At 43.0% G+C, this 24,104-nt stretch overlaps 2 protein-coding genes across 2 annotated transcripts; both read right to left on the reverse strand.

Annotated features, from left to right (window-relative positions):
* Nucleotides 1–20,158: 20,158 nt before the first annotated feature.
* LOC136473888 (RING-H2 finger protein ATL58-like) lies at nt 20,159–22,877 on the reverse strand. The gene is made up of 3 exons (XM_066471525.1): nt 21,798–22,877; nt 21,603–21,685; nt 20,159–20,878 (listed from the first exon to the last, which is right to left on the reverse strand). The coding sequence occupies exons 1-3, from the start codon at nt 22,005–22,007 to the stop codon at nt 20,455–20,457; spliced, it is 717 nt and encodes a 238-aa protein (XP_066327622.1). The 5' UTR covers nt 22,008–22,877; the 3' UTR covers nt 20,159–20,454.
* A 285-nt stretch (nt 22,878–23,162) lies between these two features.
* Nucleotides 23,163–23,642, reverse strand: LOC136470100 (uncharacterized). The gene has a single exon (XM_066468059.1). The coding sequence runs from the start codon at nt 23,640–23,642 to the stop codon at nt 23,163–23,165; it is 480 nt and encodes a 159-aa protein (XP_066324156.1).
* Nucleotides 23,643–24,104: the final 462 nt, after the last annotated feature.

Consider the following 24,104-nt stretch of genomic DNA (forward strand, 5'->3'; position numbering starts at 1 on the left):
TATTAGCCACACTTAGGTTAACAAATGGAACATTGTTCATGAAAGTCACCTTTCATGATCAAGTACTTAAGTGATGCTATGTGTTGACTTAGATAGCCCTATGTGTGACCAATGCATGAAATGAGTGTGTGACCTTAAAAATAGCTTAAACATGTTTATAAGATCATGATAAACAACTTTGGTATTCATGGTTAGGGGTAAATTGGTCACTAAGCCATAGTTGAGTGTATACCATCATTTGAATGTAGCATGTTTGACCAAGTTTGAACTATGTGCTAGAGACCTTGCATGGAGGTGGTCACTAAAGCAAAGTTGTAGTATTTGGCAAGAGGAACAACTTTTATTTTTGGGTCATTGACTGGTTTAGCTCCTAACATGCTTGAATTAGGTTCACAAAAATCATCAAGTCACTATTTTCAACACTTAGCAAAAATTTTCTAAGTAAGCTACACTGATAGTTCGACAAGCTCGACGTTGGGATGAAATAACTCGAGTTTGGTTGAGAATTAGGGCATGGGTTCTAAATAGAAATCAAAGCTAGTACTTGGGGCTACGAGTTCTGTTTAGGTTGTTTGCACTAACAAGCTACGAATTAGGAGATTTAATTGCTTCAAATCGCGTCGTTAGGCTCGGTTCGGGGCTCTGATGGCCAACTCGTTCGGTCTTCAGTGGCCGACCGACAACAGAGCATGGCCGTCGCGTGGAGGGACGAAGCCGCGCGTCACCGCCAGTCTGAGTAGCTAGGCCACGTTGAGCCACAGCACGGCTGTGTCGAGCCAGAGCGCACTATATCGCGCCCCGCACTCGCCCACTCCATCCCCGCGCTCTCATTTCGATCTCTGCCTTTTTTCTTTGCAGCACCCGCAGCAGCGGACAACTTCGCCGAGCACTGCGCTAACTCTGCCGAGCACCGCACCAACTCCGCTGAGCACCGCGCCAACTTTGCCGAGCACCGCACCAACTCTGCCGAGCACCGCGCCAACTCCGCCGAGCACCGCGCCAACTCCGCCGACCATCGCGCCAACTCTGCCGAGCACCATAGCCACTCCACCGTCATCCCAGAGTCTCACCACGCCCACATTTGTTTACTAACCGTGCCTGGTAAGTCGTCGTGACCGTATCGCCTCTGATCGCCCTTCGCCATAGTGGTTGGTACTCTAGAACCGCCGTCGCGTGCAGCAGCTCGTAGACTCATTAGATCCAGTTGTAGCAGTCACCGCCGGTGTAGCGCCATCGTCCTGCTCTGCCGTCGCCAGAGAGGGTCACCGTCGGCGAACTACGGTTGTCTCGCGTCGAGCTCTGTATTGCCATAACTGACGTGTGGGATCGACTGAACCGAGGGCTCCAGCTGTCTATGACTCGATGGAGAATGCTAGTTCATCTGTTTTCAGTTTCGTTGCAATCTTTGAAAAAATGATAAGTAGGGTTGTAGAGATCCAAATATTGTGAACCAAATTTTGTAGTGTTCCTTAGGAAGTGTAGTATTTATGAACAATATAAAATCTGTTGCTTGACACCATTTTGTAGGGTTTTCCGTTTCCACTAAAATAACTCTTGCTAGCTTGTCATTTTTGCATAGGATGTTTTACTTGGTAAAATGGCATGAAACTTCTACAGTAGTCTATTGGTAGCACTAGTTAGCCACTGTAAATTTTTGAGAATTTATGATGCACCTTTGGTATATGTTTATTATGTAACCTAAGTATCTTATTAATTTGATAAAGGCATTTAAATAAATAGTTTTGGCATGGCCATTATGTTTTCTGGAGTGTATTTGATGTCCTTGTACTGTTGGTATGATTGGTGAGGTCAAATTTAGAATGGCTATATGCAATAGAAATATCGTTGTTTTATAATTAGGGTGAGAAGAGTTTTCGGATAGATTCTGTAGTTTGGTATGTTACATAGTAAAAATGATGTTACTGTAAAAATGGTTAATAACAAAGTTGTAGGTAACTTCTGTATATATCTTGTGTCAAAATTTCAGGACAATAGGCCAAATGGTTTAGGAGTTATAGATGTTTAAAGTTAGTATTCTGAAATGCTCGCTCTCTGGAATTTCTGGACAGCACTGGCTTGATTGTCTGTTTTGGTTAAGATAGATTGTGAATTAGCTTTTGGTGATTAAATAAGAGTTGTAGAAAATTTTATAAGCTTTCCAGAAAGACCAAGATCATAGCATTTGGATAAGTATAACTTCAGTTATGAGTAAAACAAGTAGCTGTTGTTTTGTGATATAGTAGATGCATTGTTGAAGTAGTTAATTAAATAATCAAGAAGAGATATGCACATACTAAGTAGAATATGAAGCACTTGTTATTACTTCAGCACCATGATGTTAAGAATACGTGCAAGAATGCATTCATCATGTGTCATCATATTATACTTGTCAACATATATGCATTCACAATCTCTTATGCCATATTCATGCATCTAGGATCGACAGAGGAGATAACATTGTTGGAGTTCGACGAAGGAGAGGAAGGGGACCAGCAGGAGATTCCTCAAGCCGTAGCTCCCGAAGAAGAGGAGCAGAACCCAGAAGAGCTTCCGGAATGTCGTGATCACCGCCCCACTTCCTTTCTGAAAGGCAAGCCCCGGAGCATTCTAAGTCTCCCAGTATTTTATAAAATATTACTTAAGTTCTTATGATTGATGCATTAGGTTATAAGAGTTGATTGGAACCACTTGATGCATATAAATTCCTTGTCTAGATATATACACCTTTAACCCTATGCAGGTCCAGGATTGAATATATGCTTAGCCATGCTTAGACCGATAGAAGTCGGGTGATTTCCGGTCACCTACGAGATATAGGTGGATACCAAAGCACGGTTGGCTATATTTGCTATTGTGGAAAAGAACCATGGGGTAATATAAATCGAGGCTGGGCAGAGTCTATGTGTAGGTTGACTCATGTGATTCCGTCTGTGCCAATCAAGGACCGTACCGTTGTTGGAACTTCTGACAAGATTGAACGCATGCCTATCACTTAGCTGGCTAGATAACTCGTTCCGACCACAAAGCCGAGTAGCTCAACTCAGGCCGGGCCCCGTTCTGTTGTGCATTCCTTGTAGGGAGCCAGACTGAGCCCAAGGGCAGGCTAGGCTTGAACGTCCTGGCATTTGGTGTCCCCGATTGTACGGCGCGGTATGAACCCATGAAATGTGGACCTGAGTTGTACCAAAGGTTACCTAAGGTGACCATTGATCGGGTCTGCCTAGGTTTGTGTTAGGAATAAATTCCCAGCTGGTTGAAATCAATTCAAATCACCGTCTCTCCTGGATAGTGAGAAACTTGGCTAGCTCTAGCATCGTAGTAACTGTGTTATGGAACATGATGGTTCGAATGAATATGGAATTACAATACCTACTATGGTTACTATTGTATGCTATTAAAATGATATACCACATGTTTGGCACATGATAGTTGCTAATTTAGAGATGGATAGTCATAATTAACTTGATAATAGAATTATAATGGTATAATTTAGTTAATTGCTTTTTATGCAAAATGTTGTCAAGCTACATCCACTTATACAGCCTTGCATGATCCTTGGAGTCATTTGATTTCTGGTTTATGATGGGTAAGTCTAGCTGAGTACCTTCTCATACTCAGGGTTTTATTTCCCATTATTGTAGATAGCACTGTGTATCATGGTTATTGCAAGAGTTGCTTCTATCCCGTTGTGGATGAGGAGTAAGCCTTGGACAGGCTTCTTTATTAATCCTTCTACATGTTTTTGTGGACTGTGATCGTATGTTGGCACTGTATTAAACTATGTTGGAAACTTACTTTCAAACTTAATTTGCTTCCGCTTTTATCCATTAAACTTGGTTTGTAATAACTTTGTTTCATACTCTGATGGTGGAAATGTATTTGTGAACTTTATGTAATATGCGACACGTATGTTGAATCATGTATGATCTTGGTTGTTGTAAATCGTTTATCGAGACCCGTCGTGGTACTCGATGGACTATCGGGTTTATATGGGTTCAAGTATGATAGTGCGACCGCTTGCGGGCTGCCATTGTACTTGTACTCTTATAAATTGGTCGGTTTTGCGACAACTGGTATCAGAGAAAGATTCAACGTTAATTGTCACATGTGTATTTAAAACAAAAGTTTTGTTTTCCAAAACCCTTTCTAGCAACTGATAGCTATATAAATAGGTATTTGAAATCTAAAGTGTGCCAGTGATCACTTTCCTTATGCCCAAATTAAGGACTATTAGGTGGCTATTTAAGTACTAACATGGGGGTTTTACTTTCGTCGTCCATACGGCGTGCTATTGTATGGATGCCATTCATTTGAATGGTAATGTATGGATCAAATGCCTCTACGCCAAGGTAAGCTGATGAGTGGTATGACTGCAAGATGTGAACGTGCGGTCGGGGAGAGTTAGCTTTGGTACGGTTATGTATGCATGCTTGCATGTGTATATGGTGCGTATTTAATTGTGGGTATAAACTATTATCAGGTAGCTTTGATACGGAAGTATATGTATGGGTATACATATATGAAAGTATTTAGATTTACCTTCCACATATTTAATTACGGGATGGGCTGAAATGAAACTTTTATGTAGGTACACTAACAACGAAACATGTAGCCCAACTAGTTACGCTATATATGAGAGAACGTATGTATGCCACCGTATATGTCGTTAGAGATAAATTTCCTAAGCTTGTGAGGACGTACGGAACGAGCATGCATCATGATAATTATCATTCAAATAATTATATTGTTCCTCCCCTTATAAACTTCTTACTTGGTTATATAACTCTTATCCATTATGGCCTTATCTCACACAAAGTTGTATATGTTGATGTGCAGATGACAGCACCAGCTGGATGTGAGAATTTCCTAATGGTTTTCAGAATGCCTACACTATTGTGGAGAGTTATGCACTTTACGGGGTACCATGAACCACCCCTTTATCATTGGAATGAAGAGTACTTGGAAGGACAACCATGGTACGAGGTGTGGCTAACTATACCAGCCCGCACACAACAGCCCTTCTGGCAGGAGTGGAAGGCAAAATCGGAAGGGAAAACTCCTTGGGAGGCTGCCTAAGTTGTGGCCTTTGAGGTTTTGAGTCAAATCTGCCAGCAGCATGGAGATGCACTTACTGGCAGTGCAGCGAGTATGTTTTCCTTGGGTGGATTCGTCCACCACAATATGGGAACAACGTAACCAAAATGTATTGATCAGAGATCGAGATGAGCGAGCAAACAGCTCTAGTCCCGCTATGAGTGCCATGTTTGTGGTGATGAAGATGTTTTGTGCACACCAGGACACCAGGGATTTTTGGCAGGAATCATACACCACTTGCATGGACAAGCTCATGGGAGCTGAAGCCACACAACATAAGCTCAAGAAGTGTGTGTGCAAGCAAAAGAAAGCCACAAGTAAAGCCCAATGGGAATCTGACCAAGCCTATGTAGCTTTGGACACTCTCCATGCCCAAATAGAGCAAGTGGATCAGCAGAGAGCAGCAGCCCAAGAAGCAAGAGCTAATGATCAAGCATTTCTTGCAGGACTACGGGAGCAGTTGGAGACTACCCATGCTGAGGTGTCCATAGCTAGACGCCAGCGAGATGCAGCAGAAAACCGTGTCGCTACAATAGGGATAGAATAAGATAGGCACCGTGACATGAGTAACTCCCATAACCGTGCCGAAAGGGGCTTACATCAGCAGCTTGCACAAGCTCAACTTCAAGTGATGAACCTTCAGCATGAAGTGCACTATTTGAACAACCAGCTGAACCCAATCTTGGATGGGGAAGAAGATGGTCCAAATATGGAAGAAGATGATGAGGAGGACGAGGAAGAGGAAGAGGTGGAGCCTGAGGAAGGAGATGATCCTATCTCTGACCTCGATAGTGATCACGATGAGGATTAGATCGCTTAGTACTTAGTAGAAGTGCTTAATGTATCAATGTTGGTCATGTAATGGACCTGTAGTTTGAATTTGGTGTTGGTGAATTGAACTATCATATTGTTATTTGCATGACTATTGCACATTTGGTTAAACGCTAATGCAAATTCCAATCGATTTATCTATGATCATGATTTGAATATTAACGTGCTATGAGTCTGATAAGTGGTCGAATTGGTGGTGTCATGTTGCGAGAATGAATTATTATGCCTTTGTTTTTATTGTATAAATTTGAGATTGTCTCCAGTAATTTTAGTTTGGCATGATTATAAATTCATCTGTAATCTTTTGACATCAACCAATAATCGCTTATTGTTGCAACTTCACAGATGACTCGCACCCATGCAGGAGCTAGTAGCAGCCATGATGGCAACGATGGTGACTTACCACCACCGCCGCCGCCGTCCACTTAGGAGTTCTTTGCCCAATTCTTAGAGAGCCAGAGGACAATGGAGGAAGCTCTGCGCCTCATCACGCAGAACACAGCTCGTGGCCACCCACAGCAACAAGGGCCTAAGCCAAATAAGCATAGTACATTTAAGGAATTTCTAGATACAAAGCCTCCTATCTTCAAGGTGGCAGAGGAACCACTACAGGTGGACGAGTGGCTCGACACCATTGAGTAGAAGTTTCGTCTGCTAAGGGTCACCGAGCATCTGAAGGCTGAGTATACTTCCCACCAGTTGCAGGGACCAGCAGGGATTTGGTGGACACATTTCTTGTCCTCTCTACCTGCTAATGCGCGAGTAACATGGGAGCAGTTCAAGTTGGCTTTTCGGGGACATAATATTCCCCCAGGCCTAATGCGCATGAAAGCGGCTGAATTTATGAGGCTCACTCAAGGGACAAAGACCCTCACAGAATATATGCATGCATTCAACAACCTGTCCAGGTATGCTCCAAGTTTTGTGGATACCGAGGAGAAGAAGATAGAGAGCTTCAAGCGGGGTCTAGGCACCAAACTGATGAAGACCATGGCCAATTCCAAATGCACCACTTACAACGAGTTTATTAGTGATGCTTTGACCTAGGAAAACTGCAATAACATGCATGCGGCCGCTAAGGGTCGCAAGAGGGCATTCGAGGTAGGTGCCTCTGGATCTTTATAGTCAAGAGCTCCTATAATAGCTAGGCCACCATTCCATCCACCTGCACCCAAGTTTAGGCCTCCACCACCAAAAGCTTAGAACAGCAGGCCTCAAAAAGCATTCCGTAAGGCATTCACTATTGCCTTACCTAAAGGAAATGGTAGTCAGGGAAGCTCCACTAGACCTAGGAGTAATCAACCCTATTTTAACTGCAATCAAGTGGGGCATTGGGCCAAGGAATGCCCCCACCCAAAGAAGAATGGCAATCAGAATCAGAACAATCAGAGGTAGGCGAACACAAGGGCACATCCAGGATACGTGCACTATACCGCTGTTGAGGAAGTGCCCGCAGGAGAAGTTGTCATGGCTGGTATGTTTCTTATCAACAAGCATCCCGCTATTATTTTATTTGATTCGGGAGCTTCTCATTCATTTATGAGTCAAGCATTTGCATCTAGACATGATCAGAAAATAATTGAAGTAAGTAAGGGTGATTACAATATAAGTTCAGCAGGGGCTACTCTTTCCACAAATAAGATAGTCAAAAATATGCTCATCTCTATATTAGAGAGGGAGTATACAACGGATTTGATAATATTGCCTGGGTTATCAATAAGTGTAATCTTAGGCATGAATTGGATGAAGGATCATGGTGTTCTCCTTGACACTAGCACTCGTACTGTTATGTTGAGAGAACCCAAGGGAGGGAATGCTTTTCTAGTACCACTCTCCCAAAATTTGAACTCCAACATTTAGCTTGTGCTATCCAAACCACTACCCTTTTTGATATCCCTGTGGTTTGTAAGTTTCTAGATGTATTTCTAGAGGAGTTACCAGGTTTACCACCTGATAGGGATGTGGAATTTAAGATTGAGTTAGTGCCAGGTACGACACCTATCTCAAGAAGGCCGTATAGAATGCCACCAAATGAGTTAGCAGAACTTAAGATTCAGTTACAGGATCTATTGGACAAGGGTCTTATTCAACCTAGTTCATCTCCATGGGGCTGCCCAGCATTGTTTGTGAAAAAGAAGGATAAGTCACTGAGAATGTGTGTAGATTATAGATCACTCAATGCGGTAACCATCAAGAATAAGTACCCGTTGCCTCGCATCGACATCTTGTTCGATCAGTTGGCAAAGGCAAAGGTATTCTCCAAGATTGACTTGAGATCAGGCTATCATCAGATAAAGATCAGGCTAGAGGACATACCTAAAACTGCTTTCTCTACTAGGTATGGCTTATATGAGTATTTGGTTATGTCTTTCGGACTAACAAATGCTCCTGCCTACTTCATGTACCTAATGAATTCAAAATTTATGCCCGAGCTTGACAAGTTCATGGTCGTGTTTATCGATGATATATTGATTTATTCAGAAAATGAGGCAGATCATGAAGAGCATCTAAAGATTGTTCTATCCAGATTGAGGGAGCATAAGCTATATGTGAAATTTAGCAAGTGTGAATTTTGGTTGAGCAAAGTACCTTTCTTAGGTCATATCTTATCAAGAGATGGAATCTCTATAGACCCATCAAAAGTACAAGAGGTCATGGATTGGAAGGCCCCGACATCGGTTCATGAAGTTCGGAGTTTTCTAGGGTTAGCAGGATATTATCGTTGTTTCATTCCATATTTCTCAAAGATAACTAAGCCCATAACCAGACTACTTCAGAAAGATGAGAAGTACAAATGGACACCAGAATGTGAAGCGGCTTTTCACACCCTCAGAACTCTGTTAACTACAGTGCCTGTCTTAGCACAACCCGACATTGAGAAACCTTTCGATGTATTTTGTGATGCATCAGGTATAGGTTTGGGGTGTGTGCTTATGCAAGAAGGAAGAGTTATTGCATATGCTTCTCGGCAGTTGAGAAAATATGAAGTCAACTACCCCACGCATGATTTAGAACTTGCAGCAGTTGTTCATGCATTAAAGATATGGAGACATTATTTATTGGGCAATGTATGTCATATATATACTGACCACAAAAGTCTCAAGTATATCTTTACCCAACTAGAGTTGAACATGAGACAACAGAGATGGCTAGAGCTGATTAAGGACTACAATTTGGAAGTACATTACCATCCGGGGAAAGCCAATGTAGTAGCCAATGCACTCAGTCGGAAATCTCATTATAACACTATGGAAGCATTGTTAGAAGATGGCTTCAATTTGTTACATCCTGCTGTACTGCACAATATCACTATCAGTTGTTTACTTGAGAGCAAAATCATAGAACTGCAGCAGATAGATATAGGTATAAGTCACATCAAGAGAAAAATGCAAGAGCAAGAAACCAAACATTTTAGATTAGATAAAAAGGGTGTACAATGGTTTGAGGACTGACTTGTGGTACCAAAAGACCATGAGCTTAGAAATCAAATTTTAGATGAAGCTCATTCGTCCAAATTGTCTATCCATCCGGGTAGTAGCAAGATGTACCAAGATTTGAAAACCCAGTTTTGGTGGACTAAGATGAAGAAAGAGATCACAGCCTATGTCACTAGGTGCGACAACTGCAGCAGAGTAAAAGTTGTTCATATGAAATCTGCCGAATTACTCCAACCATTACCTGTTCCATATTGGGAATGGGAAGAAATCAGTATGGACTTTATCACAGGCCTTCCAATGACACCGCAAGGTCACGATTCCATATGGGTCATTGTAGATTGTCTCACCAAGTCATCACATTTTATATCGGTTCATACAACATATCACGTGGGGAAGTACGTTGAGTTGTACATTTCTCAGATTGTGAGATTACATGGAGTACCTAGGACCATAATCTCAGACCGAGGACCATAGTTCATAGCTCATTTCTAGGGACACTTACACCAGGCCTTGGGAACTAAGCTAATCAGAAGTTCGGCATACTATCCACAGACTTCCGAACAGACAGAGCGAGTGAACCAAATCTTAGAAGACTTGCTAAGAGCTTGTGTTATATCTTCCAAGGGTTCATGGGAGAAATGGTTACCTTTAGCTGAGTTCTCCTACAACAACAGTTATCAAGCAAGCATCAAGATGGCTCTGTTTGAAGCCTTGTATGGCAGAAAATGTAGAACTCCATTGAATTGGATTGAGCCCGGTGAGAGGAGATACTTTGGTATTGACTTTATCAATGAAGCTGAAGAGCAAGTGCATGTTATCCAACAGCATATGAAGGCAGCTCAATCGAGACAAAAGAGTTATGCTGATAAAAGAAGAAGACCACTGATTTTTGAAGTAGGTGACTATGTATACTTGAAAGTATCACCCATGAAAGGGGTGAAGAGATTTGGAATGAAAAAGAAGCTTGCGCCTAGATATGTAGGACCATACAAGATTCTAGAACGAAAAGGAAATGTTGCTTATAAGTTACAACTTCCACCAAAGATGAGTGCAATATTTAATGTCTTCCATGTTTCTCAGTTGAAGAAATGGCTTCGTGTACCTAAAGAAGCTATTGCACCCACCAACATGAAACTCCAATCAGATTTGACCTATGAAGAAAAACCAATCCGAGTGATAGAAGAGATGGATAGAGTAACACGGAGTAAGATCATTAAGTTCTATAAGGTGGTGTGGAACAATCACAGTGAACAAGATGCTACATGGGAACGAGAGGATTATTTACGAGAGGTTTATCTCGCCTTTTTCCAAGAATGGTAGGTCTTACAAATCTCGGGATGAGATTTTTATAAGGCGAGGGGCTGTAACACCCTAGGTGTTAGCCTTGCATAAATTGACTTGCATTGCATGAGCATGAGCATCAAGCATTCATATTTAAGCTTTTACAAGTGAAACATTTGATTGAAACATATGCAACATTGCTTGTTATTTTATGTTTCTTTGTATATATGCATATGATCATGAGTGAATATATGTAAATGGTTTATGTGAGTCACTAAAACATATTAGCTACACTTAAGTTAACAAATGGAACATTGTTCATGAAAGTCACCTTTCATGATCAAGTACTTAAGTGATGTTATACGTGTTGACTTGGATAGCCCTATGTGTGACCAATGTATGAAATGAGTGTGTGACCTTACAAATAGCTTAAACATGTTTAGAAGATCATGATAAACAACTTTGGTATTCATGGTTAGGGGTAAATTGGTCACTAAGCCATAGTTGAGTGTATACCATCATTTGAATGTAGCATGTTTGACCAAGTTTGAACTGTGTGGTAGAGACCTTGCATGGAGGTGGTCACTAAAGCAAAGTTGTAGTATTTGGTAAGAGGAACAACTTTTATTTTTGGGTCATTAACTGGTTTAGCTCCTAACATGCTTGAATTAGGCTCACAAAAATTTTCTAAGTAAGCTACACTGACTGTTCGACAAGCACGACTTTGGGATGAAATAACTCGAATTTGGTTGAGAATTAGGGCATGGGTTCTAAATAGAAATCGGAGCTAGTACTTGTGGCTACGAGTTCTGTTTAGGTTGTTTGCACTAACAAGCTACGGATTAGGAGATTTAATTGCTTCAAATCGCGTCGTCAGGCTCGGTTCAGGGCTCTGATGGCTAACTCGTTCGGTCTTCAATGGCAGACCGACAACAGAGCATGGCCGCCGCATGGAGGGAACGAAGCCATGCGTCACCGCCAGTCTGAGCAGCCAGGCCACATTAAGCCACAGCGTGGCTGTGTCGGGCCAGAGCGCACTATATCGCGCCCTGCACTCACCCACTCCATCCCCGCGCTCTCATTTCGCTCTCTGCCTTTTTCCTTCGTAGCACCCGCAGCAGCGGACAACTCCACCGAGCACCGTGCCAACTCTGCCGAGCACCGCACCAACTCCGCCGAGCACCATGCCAACTCTACCGAGCATCGCACCAACTCCGCCGAGCACCGTGCCAACTCCATCGAGCACCGCGCCAACTCCGACGAGCACCGCGCCAACTCTACCGAGCACCGCAGCCACTCCACCATCATCCCAGAGTCTCACCGCGCCCTCATTTGTTTACTAACCGTGCTCGGTAAGTCGTCGTGGCCGCATCGCCTCCGACCGCCCTTTGCTATAGTGGTTGGTACTTTAAAACCGCCGTCGCGTGCAGCAGCTCATAGACTCATTAGATCCAGTTGTAGCAGTAACCGCCGGTGTAGCGTCGTCGTCCTGCTCTGCCATCGTCGGAGAGGGTCACCGTCGGTGAACTATGGTTGTCTCGCGCCGAGCTCTGTATTGCCGTAACTGACGTGTGGGATCGAATGAACCGAGGGCTCCAGCTGTCTATGACTCGATGGAGAATGCTAGTTCATCTGTTTTTAGTTTTGTTGCAAACTTTGAAAAAAATAATAAGTAGGGTTGCAGAGATCCAAATATTGTGAACCAAATTTTGTAGTGTTCCTTAGGAAGTGTAGTATTTATGAACAATATAAAATCTATTGCTTGACACCTTTTTGTAGGGTTTTCCGTTTCCACTAAAATAACCCTTGCTAGCTTGTCATTTTTGCATAGGATGTTTTACTTGGTAAAATGGCATGAAACTTTTACAGTAGTCTATTGGTAGCACTAGTAAGCCACTGTAAATTTTTGAGAATTTATGATGCACCTTTGGTATATGTTTATTATGTAACCTAAGTATCTTATTAATTTGATAAAGGCATTTAAATAAATAGTTTTGGCATGGCAATTATGTTTTTTGGAGTGTATTTGATGTCCTTGTACTGTTGGTATGATTGGTGAGGTCAAATTTAGAATGGCTATATGCAATAGAAATATCGTTGTTTTATAATTAGGGTGAGAAGAGTTTTCGGATAGATTCTGTAGTTTGGTATGTTACATAGTAAAAGTGATGTTACTGTAAAAATGGTTAATAACAAAGTTATAGGTAACTTCTGTATATATCTTGTGTCAAAATTTCAGGATAATAGACCAAAGGGTTTAGGAGTTATAGCTGTTTAAAGTTAGTATTCCGAAATGCTCGCTCTCTGGAATTTCTGGACAGCACTGGCTTGATTGTCTGTTTTGGTTAAGATAGATTGTGAATTAGCTTTTGGTTATTAAATAAGAGTTGTAGACAATTTTATAAGCTTTCCAGAAAGTTCAAGATCACAACATTTGGATAAGTAGAACTTCAGTTATGAGTAAAACAAGTAGCTGTTGTTTTGTGATATAGTAGATGCATTATTGAAGTAGTTAATTAAATAATCAAGAAGAGATATGCACATACTCAGTAGAACATGAAGCACTAGTTTTTACTTCAGCACCATGATGTTAAGAATACATGCAAGAATGCATTCATCATGTATCATCATATTATACTTGTCAACATATATGCATTCACAATCTCTTATGCCATATTCATGCATCTAGGATCGATAGAGGAGATAACATTGTTGGAGTTCGATAAAGGAGAGGAAGGGGACCAGCAGGAGATTCCTCAAGCCGCAGCTCCTGAAGAAGAGGAGCAGAACCTAGAAGAGCTTCTGGAGTGCCCTGATCACCGCCCCACTTCCTTTCTGAAAGGCAAGCCCCAAAGCATTCTAAGTCTCCTAGTATTTTATAAAATATTACTCAAGTTCTTATGATTGATGCATTAGGTTATAAGAGTTGATTGGAACCACTTGATGTATATAAATTCCTTGTCCAGATATTTACACCTTTAACCCTGTGTAGGTCTAGGATCGAATATATGCTTAGCCATGCTTAGACCGCTAGAAGTCGGGTGATTTCCGGTCACCTGCGAGATATAGGTGGATACCGAAGCATGGTTGGCTATATTTGCTATCATGAAAAAGAACCATGGGGTAATATAAATCAAGGCCAGGCGGAGTCTATGTGTAGGTTGACTCATGTGATTCTGTCTGTGCCGATCAAGGACCGTACCGTTGTTGGAACTTCTGACAAGATTGAACGCATGCCTATCACTTAGCTAGCCGGATAACTCATTTTGACTGTGAAGCCGAGTAGCTCAACTCAGGCCTGGCCCCATTCTGTTGTGCGTTCCTTGTAGGGAGCCAGACTGAGCCCAAGGGCAGGCTAGGCCTGAACGTCCTGGCATTTGGTGTCCCCGATTGTGCGGCGCGGTACGAACCCACGAAATGTGAACCTGAGTTGTACCAAAGGTGACCGTTGATCGGGTTTGCCTGGGTTTGTGTTAGGAATAAATTCCCAGCTGGTTGAAATCGATTCGAATCGCCATCTCTCCTGGATAGTGGAAAACTTGGATAGCTCCAGCATCGTAGTAACTGTGTTATGGAACATGATGGTTCGAATGAATATGGAATTACAATACCTACTATGGTTACTATTATGTGCTATTAAAATGATATACCATATGTTTGACACAGGATAGTTGCTAATTTAGAGATGGATAGTCATAATTAACTTGATAACAGAATTATAATGGTATAATTTAGTTAATTGCTTTTTATGCAAAATGTTTTCAAGCTACATCCACTTATACAGCCTTGCATGATCCTTGGAGTCATTTGATTTCTGGTTTATGATGGGTAAGTCTAGCTGAGTACCTTCTTGTACTCAGGATTTTATTTTCCATTGTTGCAGATGGCACTGTGTATTATGGTTATTGCAAGAGTTGCTTCTATCCCACTGTGGATGAGGAGTAAGCCTTGGGCAGACTTCTTTATTAATCCTTCTACATGCTTTTGTGGATTGTGATCGTATGTTGGCACTGTATTAAACTATGTTGGAAACTTACTTTCAAACTTAATTTGCTTCCGCTTTTATCTATTAAACTTGGTTTGTAATAACTTTGTTTCATACTCTGATGATGGAAATATATCTGTAAACTTTATATAATATGCGACATGTATGTTGAATCATGTATGATCTTGGTTGTTGTAAATCGTTTATCGAGACCCGTCGTGGTACTCGACGGACTACCGGGTTTATATGGGTTCAAATATGACAGTGCGACCGCTTGCGGGCTGCCATTGTACTTGTACTCTTATAAATTGGTCGGTTCTACGACACTTATCTTGCCCTTGTAAATGTCCCCATGTGGCATTATGGATTTAAGTCTCTCCCTAACTTCATAATCTACTATCCTCCCTTTCTCGGACCATTATCACTTGTAAATTATTACCATTACCACTTGTAAATTATTATGATCGAGGTTGCTTTTGGTCCTACAAATTCTCTCCCTTTGGAATCAAACACCGAAAAGAAAGACATTAGTAGCATAAGAGAGGGTCAAACTTTGTAATCCTTTGTATGTGGAGTGGAATAGGTCATAAAATTTGACTCTCGCATTACATAGACTAAGCTCCCCCTAAATATATGCATACATATGATGGAGAATGTAGTTTATGCATAATTGACAAATTAATGCTCAAGGGAGTTTAATCTATATAATGCTTGGAGAAAGCATATGAATACCAAAGTGAAATCAACATGATGATATCGGTTTAGAAATACCACATGTGGAACCCAATTTGATTTATACCACTTGCAATAGGTGGTGGATATTTGAAGTATGATGCTTAACTCTGGAGACTCCATTTTCCTTGCAATGAGACTACTAGACACATGATAAGCTTGAAAAGGTGTTAGTCTCAAAGCATCTAACTTGTAGAGTAACCTCCCCATAAATTTGTGCACACAAGTATGGAATACTTGTAGGAGACATGCACATTGATTTTAGAATAAAAAATACCACTTGAAAGATGACATCACATGAATGTGAGAATCATTTTCAAAAGTGATATTCGGGAGAAATTATCTACAATTTGGACTTTGGCACATATTAGATGAACAATTGTAAAACAAGCTATGTGCCATGCTCCTAAACAATTTAAACCATGTAGGTTTGCTCCAAGGGTTAAGAGTGAAACCGAGCAAGCCTATCATAAGATATACCTAGTGTATGCAAGATAAAAGATTAAACATGCAAATGCAAACCTAGGCATAAAAAGGAACTAGATGCTAATTGAGATTGCAAGAAATTAAATCTAGTTACCTAACATGGGAAGGGGAATTTGGGTCTATAGTATTCACTAACCACTTGGCAATTACCTTATCCATAATGATGCACCCTATGAAATGCACCCATAGTTTGCCAAGTCTCCAAATTCCCCAAAGTTCATCGGACTTCTCACTTCCCTTTCGGGATCCAAACCTTCTTGATGCCCTTCATGTTGGAAATTATCTCCTTTAGCACCCAAACGCGTTTGGCCCCATTGTTGGCTTGCTTGTTCACCTTGATGGCCACCACCTTGTCATTTTTCTTCTTCTTCAATAGATAAGGTGTGGAGGCCTTTTTGTCCACCTTGTTGGTGTAGGTGTTGGAGAGCTTGCTTGTTCCCTTTTTGTTTTTCTCTTTCTTCTTAGCTCCTCCCCCATTTTTTACCTTGCACTCATAGGACATGTGACCTTCCTTGTGGCACACGTAGCAAACTACGATTTATTCTTCATCAAGTTTCTTCACTCCCTTGACGGTGTTATCTTGATGAAGTTGAGCTTGCTCTATTTTGCCTTTTACTTGAGTCAAGTCATTGGTAAGGCGAGTCACTTCTTGCTTGAGTTGCTCATTCTCCATTGCAACCTCTTGTATGCATGTATCTACAATAATTTTCTCAACATAAACTTGGTTGCACAAGGGTGAGTCTAAATATAAATCATTGCAAGAAGTAGAAGCATCCTTTTTAGGCATGTCAAAGATAGAGCTTTTCTTTTTAGGTGCCTTGGTGAGGGTTGTACCGTTGGCTTCAAGATTAGCAACTTTATTAGTTAGCTCATCACAATGTTTGCACATGTTTTTCATTTTAGCAAGCAAACTTTTATAAGCATCTTGAGAGCTAGCTAACTTTTCTTTTAATTTTTCATTTTTCTTTACAAGTTGCTCATCATTGATTATGCATGCATTTGTTGTTGCACTAGCCTCAAGTTGCCCAACTTTAGTAGATAGTTCAATATTGAGATTAGCAAATGTCTCATATTGTTCGAGCAAGGTTTTATATGCTTCTTGTAAACTATCTAGCTTTTCTTGTAATATTTTTAACTTCTTTTGTTGACTAGTGCAACTTTTAGCATATTTAAGATTTTCTTGCACAAGTTGCTCATAAGAAGGTAGCTCATCATCACTATCACTATTATTGTCACTATCACTAGGGATAGACTTTTTGTTACCTCGTGCCATAAGGCACACTCGTGAAGTGTTTGATGATGAGTGCTTGTACCCTCGCCTCTTGTGATGGTCTTCTTTTTCACTTGAAGAATCATCCTATTACCTTATTGATGTGAGGGATTTGTCCTTGCACGTCTTCTTCTTTGTCTTGGGTGTGAGCTTGTTTAGGCAAACTTCCACAAAGTGCCCAAACTCACCGCATCCATAGTATCATTTCTTTCTTTGCTCATTTCTTTGATTGGTGAAGATGAAATCTTGAATTTGGATGGGCACATCCTTGACATTGAGCTTTTAGATCATCTTCTCCACCTTGTTGATAAGTTTGATTGATTCTTCATCAAGGTCAGAGGTGGAGGAGGAAGATTGATCATCATCACTTGATTCTTCATCATCATCATCCTCATCTTCTTCTTCTTCTTCACTTGAGGAGCTTGAGCTTGAGCTTGAGCTTGTCTCAACTTGTTTTCCCTTCATCTTCTTTTTCTCACTACATGCGAGAGCTTTGCCTTTGCTTGATGATGAGGCTTCTTCTTGACCCATTTTCTGTGATATTTCAAATACCACTATCTTGCCAATGACTATGGCCAGGGTCATGGTGCTCAAGTCCTCCATGTTGTGAAGGATGGTGATGGTGCTTGCATATTTCTTTTATGGTAGCACAGAGATGATCTTCCTCATGATGTCCGCATCATCTCACTTCGTTAATCCTATTGAATGGAGCTCATTGATAATTAGATTCAAACGAGAATACATATCATGAACAAGTTCATCATCATTCATTTTAAAGGAATCATAATTTTGTTTAGCTAGATAATGTTTTTATTCATGGACATTAGTTGTGCCGTCAAGGAGCTCTTGGAGTTTTAACCAAATTTCATGTGCCATATTTAAAGTGAACACTTGGTTAAACACATCCATACTAAAAGATTCAAACAAGCAATTTTTAGCTCTAGCATTGAAATAAATTTCTTTTTCTTCACTCTTTGTGGGTTTATCGGAATTTTTAATGGGTTTCATCCCATCACGAGTGACTCTCCAAACACCCAAATCTACCGCCTCAAGGTGACAAGCCATTCTAGCTTTATAGTAGGGGAAGTTAGTGTCGTCAAAGTACGGAGGACTAAAGGTATCTATCCCAACCACTCTAAATAGCGTCGGCTCAACGGCGGTGAAGCCAAAGGTCCAAATTGAGCCAACCGGCTCTAATACCAATTAAAAGGGACCGTGACGCCTAAGAGAGGGGTAAAGTATGCAACTTAAAACTCTAACTCTAAACAATGGTTTTTTTCTAACCTTAGCAAAACCTATGCAAAAAGATAAACTATCTAAATGTGCAACTACGGTTTTGCTAGCGTGTTGCTATCTCTACCGCAAAAGAAGGTATGCAAACGATGTAAATGCGAAAGCTAAAGAGTAAGGTAGAGATATGCAAACTCCCGTCGACGATTCTGGTATTTTTACCGAGGTATCGAGAAGCGTACAAGCTTCTCCCTAGTCCTCGTTGGAGCCCCTCGCAAGGAATCCCTCGCAAGGGCCAAGCTCCCGGTCGGGTAACTCCGTGGATAGCCTCGAGCCTTCCCCACGCGTAAGTGGGTCTCCAACGTGCGTTCCGGCAAGCCTCTCCCGCATGCTCCTCGCCGTCCTCACTATCAAGCTTCCGGTCGAAACGCCACGGGTCTTGTTCCCTCCGGTACACGGTGGCGGCCACACCACAAACGCGGTTGGTGTGATCTCGTAAAGCTACAAGCCCCTCCGATGTACAACAATGGTGCGCGCAAGCACCGAGTGGTAAAAGGTATGCAAACCTCACTAAACACTAGGCCTAAACCTAGAGCAAACGCATAAGCGGTGGTCTAATCAACCTAAGCACTTCGCAAAGCACCTACGCTAATCACCTAATGAATCACTAAGCGCTATGCAAGTGGAGATCACTAAAACGGTGTATCAACACCCTTGGTATGTTTCCTCAGCTCCACCTCTCAACTGGCCGGTTGAGGGGTCTATTTATAAGCCCCATAGAGAAAGTAGCCGTTGGAGCCGAAACCCTCTTTCTGCTACTGACCGGACGCAGCTGTCGTACTGACCGGACGCGTCCGGTCGTCCCGATCGTTGGAGCGCACGCGTTGATCGGACTCTAGGCTGAGTCCGATCATCGTCGATCGGACGCGTCCGGTCGCGCTGGCGCCGCTCTAGAACCTTTATGGACTTGATCGGACGCCACTGCCTGGCGCATACTGTCGTCCACAGCCGCTGCGTCCGGTCACGCTGAATTATTGTCCCAACGATGAACAGTGAAGTCCGTCCATCCGATCGCTGCTGCTGACGCCTGCTGTTGCCGAGCAACTGATCGGACGCGTCCGGTCACTCATAGGGCTGTGTCCGGTCACTTCTGTGGAGCTCGTTTCTTTGCGATCTTGCATCCAGCTTAGTTCCTATCTTCATACTTGGACTTTACTTAATATCTTGGGTCTTCTTTTGTGCTTCCAGGATCTTGCTTATGGTGTTGATCATGGGATCATCATGTTGCCTTCGTCCAAGTTAGGTCTTGCATCCTATTGAACTACAAAACAATTACTTACAAATTTATTAGTTTAATTTAGTTATGTTGGTCATCAAACACCAAAATTCAAAATAAATGGACTCGTCCATTTTGGTGATGGCATCCTGGCTGGCGTGAGGTGGTTAGAGTGTTCGCGTCGATGTCACGGTGGTTGTGTTTGTTGCTGCTGCTTGGGGGCTATAGCCAATGTGTTTGCTTTTTTGGTGTGCACACTCAACCTTGTTTGGGCTATGCCATTCCATCACTGCATTTGCGCACTGCATTTGTGATGCTCCTGAACCAGTCGAGCCTGCACAATCTTGAGGCATGACTGATGTTTGCACACTTTTGTTATTATTACTAGTTTACAGGAGCTTCGATTAGCTTTTAGTAGGTTATATAAATTCCAATAAGCATATTTGCCAGCTCACGAATCCCAGGGCGTTCGAAAAATAAACACCTATTATTTGACACCATGGTTTACCAAATGAAAAACAGGTCACTAGTACTATATATCTCAGTTATGTTAAGTATGTATCATTAAGATTTCTCCAGCACTGAACTCTTACTTTTTCCCCAGAAAATGGGTAGCACAACATTAATGGCAATCTTTATGCGTTTATCCTTCCTGATCAGCTAAACACACAATAATGCCAGTGTTCGGCTGGTATGGTTGTAGAGAAATTTGGATGGTTTGGAGGAATTCTGGAGAAATTTGGGAGAGAAAAATACTGTTCCGGATGAAAAAAGAAGCGAATCTAAAGCCAGGTTTAAGGGCACGCGAATGTTAATAGAAATACATAAATGGCTATCCATATGTCTTCCCTTTAACAGTTTGGCAGGTTGTACTTGGTGAATCTTCAGCGTCAGCTTGAGGCTCAGCGACCACCGTAACCGTCAATGGCTCGGCCGCATCACTGTGTGGCTCTTCAGCCTGAACGCTACTGACTCCATCAGCTTCGGCTGCCTGACCTTCCTGTGGTGTGTTGCCGTCAACAAGTCCCTCCTGGTGATGATGTACATTCAGAGACTCCTCTCCAGCAGTTTGTGCTTCCAAATCCAGGTCAATGCTGGTTGCTTTGGGGGCTGGAAGGAGCGAGACTCGACAAAGGGGGCAGGTGGTGTTTGTAGAGAGCCAGTGGTCGATCCAGTTGATATGGAAGGTATGTCCACAAGGAGGTATCTTCTGAAGCCGCTCATCCGGTTGATAGTCTGCTAGGCAGACAGAGCACCTGTCAACCATGATCAGGTGTTCAGAAGAAAACACAACTTAATGAAATAACAATGCAGAGACAAATGGCAGTACAAAGAAATGGCTAACATCAAGGGAAAATGGTCAAACAGGCGTGCCCTTCATACACAGGCGTGTTTTTATATGTTTTCCCCTCGCTAGCAAGCAGAATGGGGGAATTAACAGATGTAGGGGAGAAAACCCCTTCAGGCCTTCAGTAAGTATCTTTTACCAAATGACTCATGAATTTTCCTCATATAGGATTTAGGTATCAAGATGTCCAAAACTAGATATTCAAAAGATTAACTCACAGACTACTTCTGAACCCAAACGTGCAATTACATACTGATTGCTAAACATAGCACTATCACTGCCTATATTGGAAAGGTAGAGCATGTGTTTGGAAGGATCCCTATTTGTTACTGCATTGGCAATTGGCATTGTATTATTCTTTCATTGACACGATTTGACAAAAGATTTCAACCTATCAATTATCTAAATAGTGGCGAGCAGTACCAGTACTGAGGTTATTGATCTCCTTATGCAAAGAGACCAGGATATGTATATAAATATTTTTTTCTCTATCTAGTGGCCAGAACTAGACTGCTACCATCCATTACCAAGTTGACTCTTGAGTTATTTGATAGGTAAAAGAATCAGAAACTGGACAACAAAGCTATTATATCACTAATACTAGATCAAGAGTTTAGAAGTAAATCACTGACTGTGTCTCCTTGATCAAGAAACTCTCTTTGAAGATAACCACTGGCAACATTTCCCGCGTCTCCTTCTTTAAACCACACTCCAGCTATAAATGCAGATTTCGAACACAAAACAGAAAGAATGTTTAACATCCTGAGCATACCAACAAACTTGGAGAAACCAACTAATTTATCAGAAGAAGAAGAGGGCTGGCTTACTCTGGTATTATCTCCTCGTATCAAATTATTTGTCCTCATCCGCAAGGACTGCCAATTGGCCCTGCTCCGCCTCAGGTAGAAGAGGTAGAAGAAGAGAAGCAAGACAAATGTAAAGAAGACAGGCACGGAGAAGATGAAGGCCTGGTACAGCTTGAGCTCAGGCGATTCGGCTGAGCAGTAGTCTGGTGGATCTGGAGAGGTGCAAGACATCGTGAAATCACAATGCCCTACCGGCAAATAGCAACACAATCTACCTTTTAGTCCCAGCTGGTCCAAGAATTCTGGGTAAACCTTGTTAAATCTAGTGAGGTAAAGCTACACAAATGTGGCCAACGAACACTTGGGAGTTCCAATGAACCAGACGGCAAACACTATGCTGATCTCCCCCAAAATACAACAACCGGAAGTTTATCAATTGATACTAGCACGCGGAAGGGAAAGGACAAGGTCGAGTAAACACGAGTAAGCATTAGCGAGGGTGTCCTAGCCACTAAACGTCACAAGAATTGATGCCGTCACTACCAGTGATTTCTCTCTCTCGAGTGCATAGACTTCGTAGTGTGAAATAAACAAAACAATACAAGGGATAATCGAATATACTCTACCTAACTGCTCTCGAAATCTTTAGGAGCGAGCGAGAGAGAGAGAGAAAAAATTGGAGGACACTCTGCGCTGTACCCACTATGTCGACCTGACAGCGCAATCCGCAAGAACCAGCAGCACGCGGAGAACTATAACTATTTGGAGGCAGCGGCATTCAGGGGACGGATTCAACGCTGCTGGGCATGGAGCGGGTGCGGACGGATCGCGGTTGGGACTCGAACGGAGGAGCTGAGATCAGGGCGGCGAGGGAGCGAAGTGGGGTCGCGGCAACAGGGGAGGCGGCAGGTTTCGCGTGGGGCACGAGCAGCACGGATCAGAAGGCGCAGGGAAGGGACGGCGAGAGGGACTACCGCGAATGCGAGAAGCGGCGGCGCCCGACCCGGGGCGGGGCGGCGGGGATCCGGTGGGGGATGTGGGCTTGGAGGGGAAGACGAGGAGACGAGCTGGCTGGGTTGGGACTTGCCAGTACTGGGACGGGAAATAGAGAGAGGGGAAGGTTGGGAGAAGAACGTGGCGAGCTGCCCAAATTTTTTACATTTTAACTTTTTTTTTAAGTTTCTCACAAATAGATCACTAGCGGAAAAAATTCACAAAATAGACCCTTAGCTCGGCGTCATTGGTGCTGGCGCCGAGCTAACACGTCTCGACGTCGAGCTCCTGTGCACGATAGATGACATGGTAGTGAGCTCGGCGCCAGAGTGACTGGCGCCGAGCCTTTAATACCTATGGGCCCCGCGCTCCCCTTCATCTCCCTCGCTCGCCCTAGTAGAGCGACCTCCGCCGCCGCCGCCGCCCGCGCCCTTGCCTCCATCGGCTGCCCTCGCCCGCGCCGCGCCCCAGCGGACGGCCCGCACCCCGCGGCCGTGCCACCCCCCCGCCGCGCCGTTGCCCGCGGCTGGCCGCCCGCGCCGCGACCAGCGGCCCTCCTCCGCCCTCCACCACCGTCCTCGCCTTAGCCTCGCCTTGGCCTCCACCGCCAGGCTCGGCCGGGGCCCGTCTTGCCGTCCTCCACCACCGGCCTCGCCCCGCCTTGCCGCCCTCGGCCGCGGCCGTTGTGCCTCCCGCGCCCGTCGAGCCGGACTCGCCGCGCGGAGCCTTGGGCATCCCGCGCCCGTCGCGCACCACCGCTGTCGTCGGCCGCGCCACCGCCGACCCCGCCACCTGCAGCGCCCGGCCGTGCCACCGCTGGCCCGGATCATCGGCCGGACCCACGCCCATCGTCCACTGTGACTCCGTCGACATCCGCGGATCAGTCGTTGGAAAGGTACCTACTTAGTTGGCATTTGTTATTTACTAGTTAATATGATGACTCAGATAGTTGATTTAGTTAGTGATCTAGTGAGATATATATATCGATAGATAGAAACATAGATACATAGGTACATAGATATAGTTAGATAGCTACTTAGATATGTAGTTACATATTTAGTTAATTACATATGATCTAGCTATTTAGTGAGTACACTACATATATATACGTAGTTATTATCTTATTTACTTAGTTTGTAGTTAGAAAGTACTTGTTAGGTACTATCTATCATCTAATTTGGACTAAATGACATATGTTTCGTTACGTGTTTGAACTAGATGGACAACCTAGTCACCATATATCATGGAGGCACCGTTGAAAGCGATCGCTATGTATATGTTGAGTTTGTTGACATGCAAAGCGTGCCTGTGCTAATCAATGATAGGCCTTTATTT

Source organism: Miscanthus floridulus, chromosome 8 (genome assembly GCF_019320115.1).
Source record: "Miscanthus floridulus cultivar M001 chromosome 8, ASM1932011v1, whole genome shotgun sequence".
Classification (NCBI taxonomy): Eukaryota; Viridiplantae; Streptophyta; class Magnoliopsida; order Poales; family Poaceae; genus Miscanthus; species Miscanthus floridulus.

Excerpts from the sequence above, each read along its gene's own strand:
- LOC136473888 (XM_066471525.1), bottom strand. The coding sequence starts at position 22,007 with ATGTCTTGCACCTCTCCAGATCCACCAGACTACTGCTCAGCCGAATCG. Across the intron at positions 21,686-21,797 it reads TACGAGGAGATAATACCAGA|CTGGAGTGTGGTTTAAAGAA; the intron begins GTAAGCCAGCCC and ends CTGCATTTATAG. Across the intron at positions 20,879-21,602 it reads TTCTTGATCAAGGAGACACA|GTGCTCTGTCTGCCTAGCAG; the intron begins GTCAGTGATTTA and ends CATGGTTGACAG.
- LOC136470100 (XM_066468059.1), bottom strand. The coding sequence starts at position 23,642 with ATGTCGACGGAGTCACAGTGGACGATGGGCGTGGGTCCGGCCGATGAT.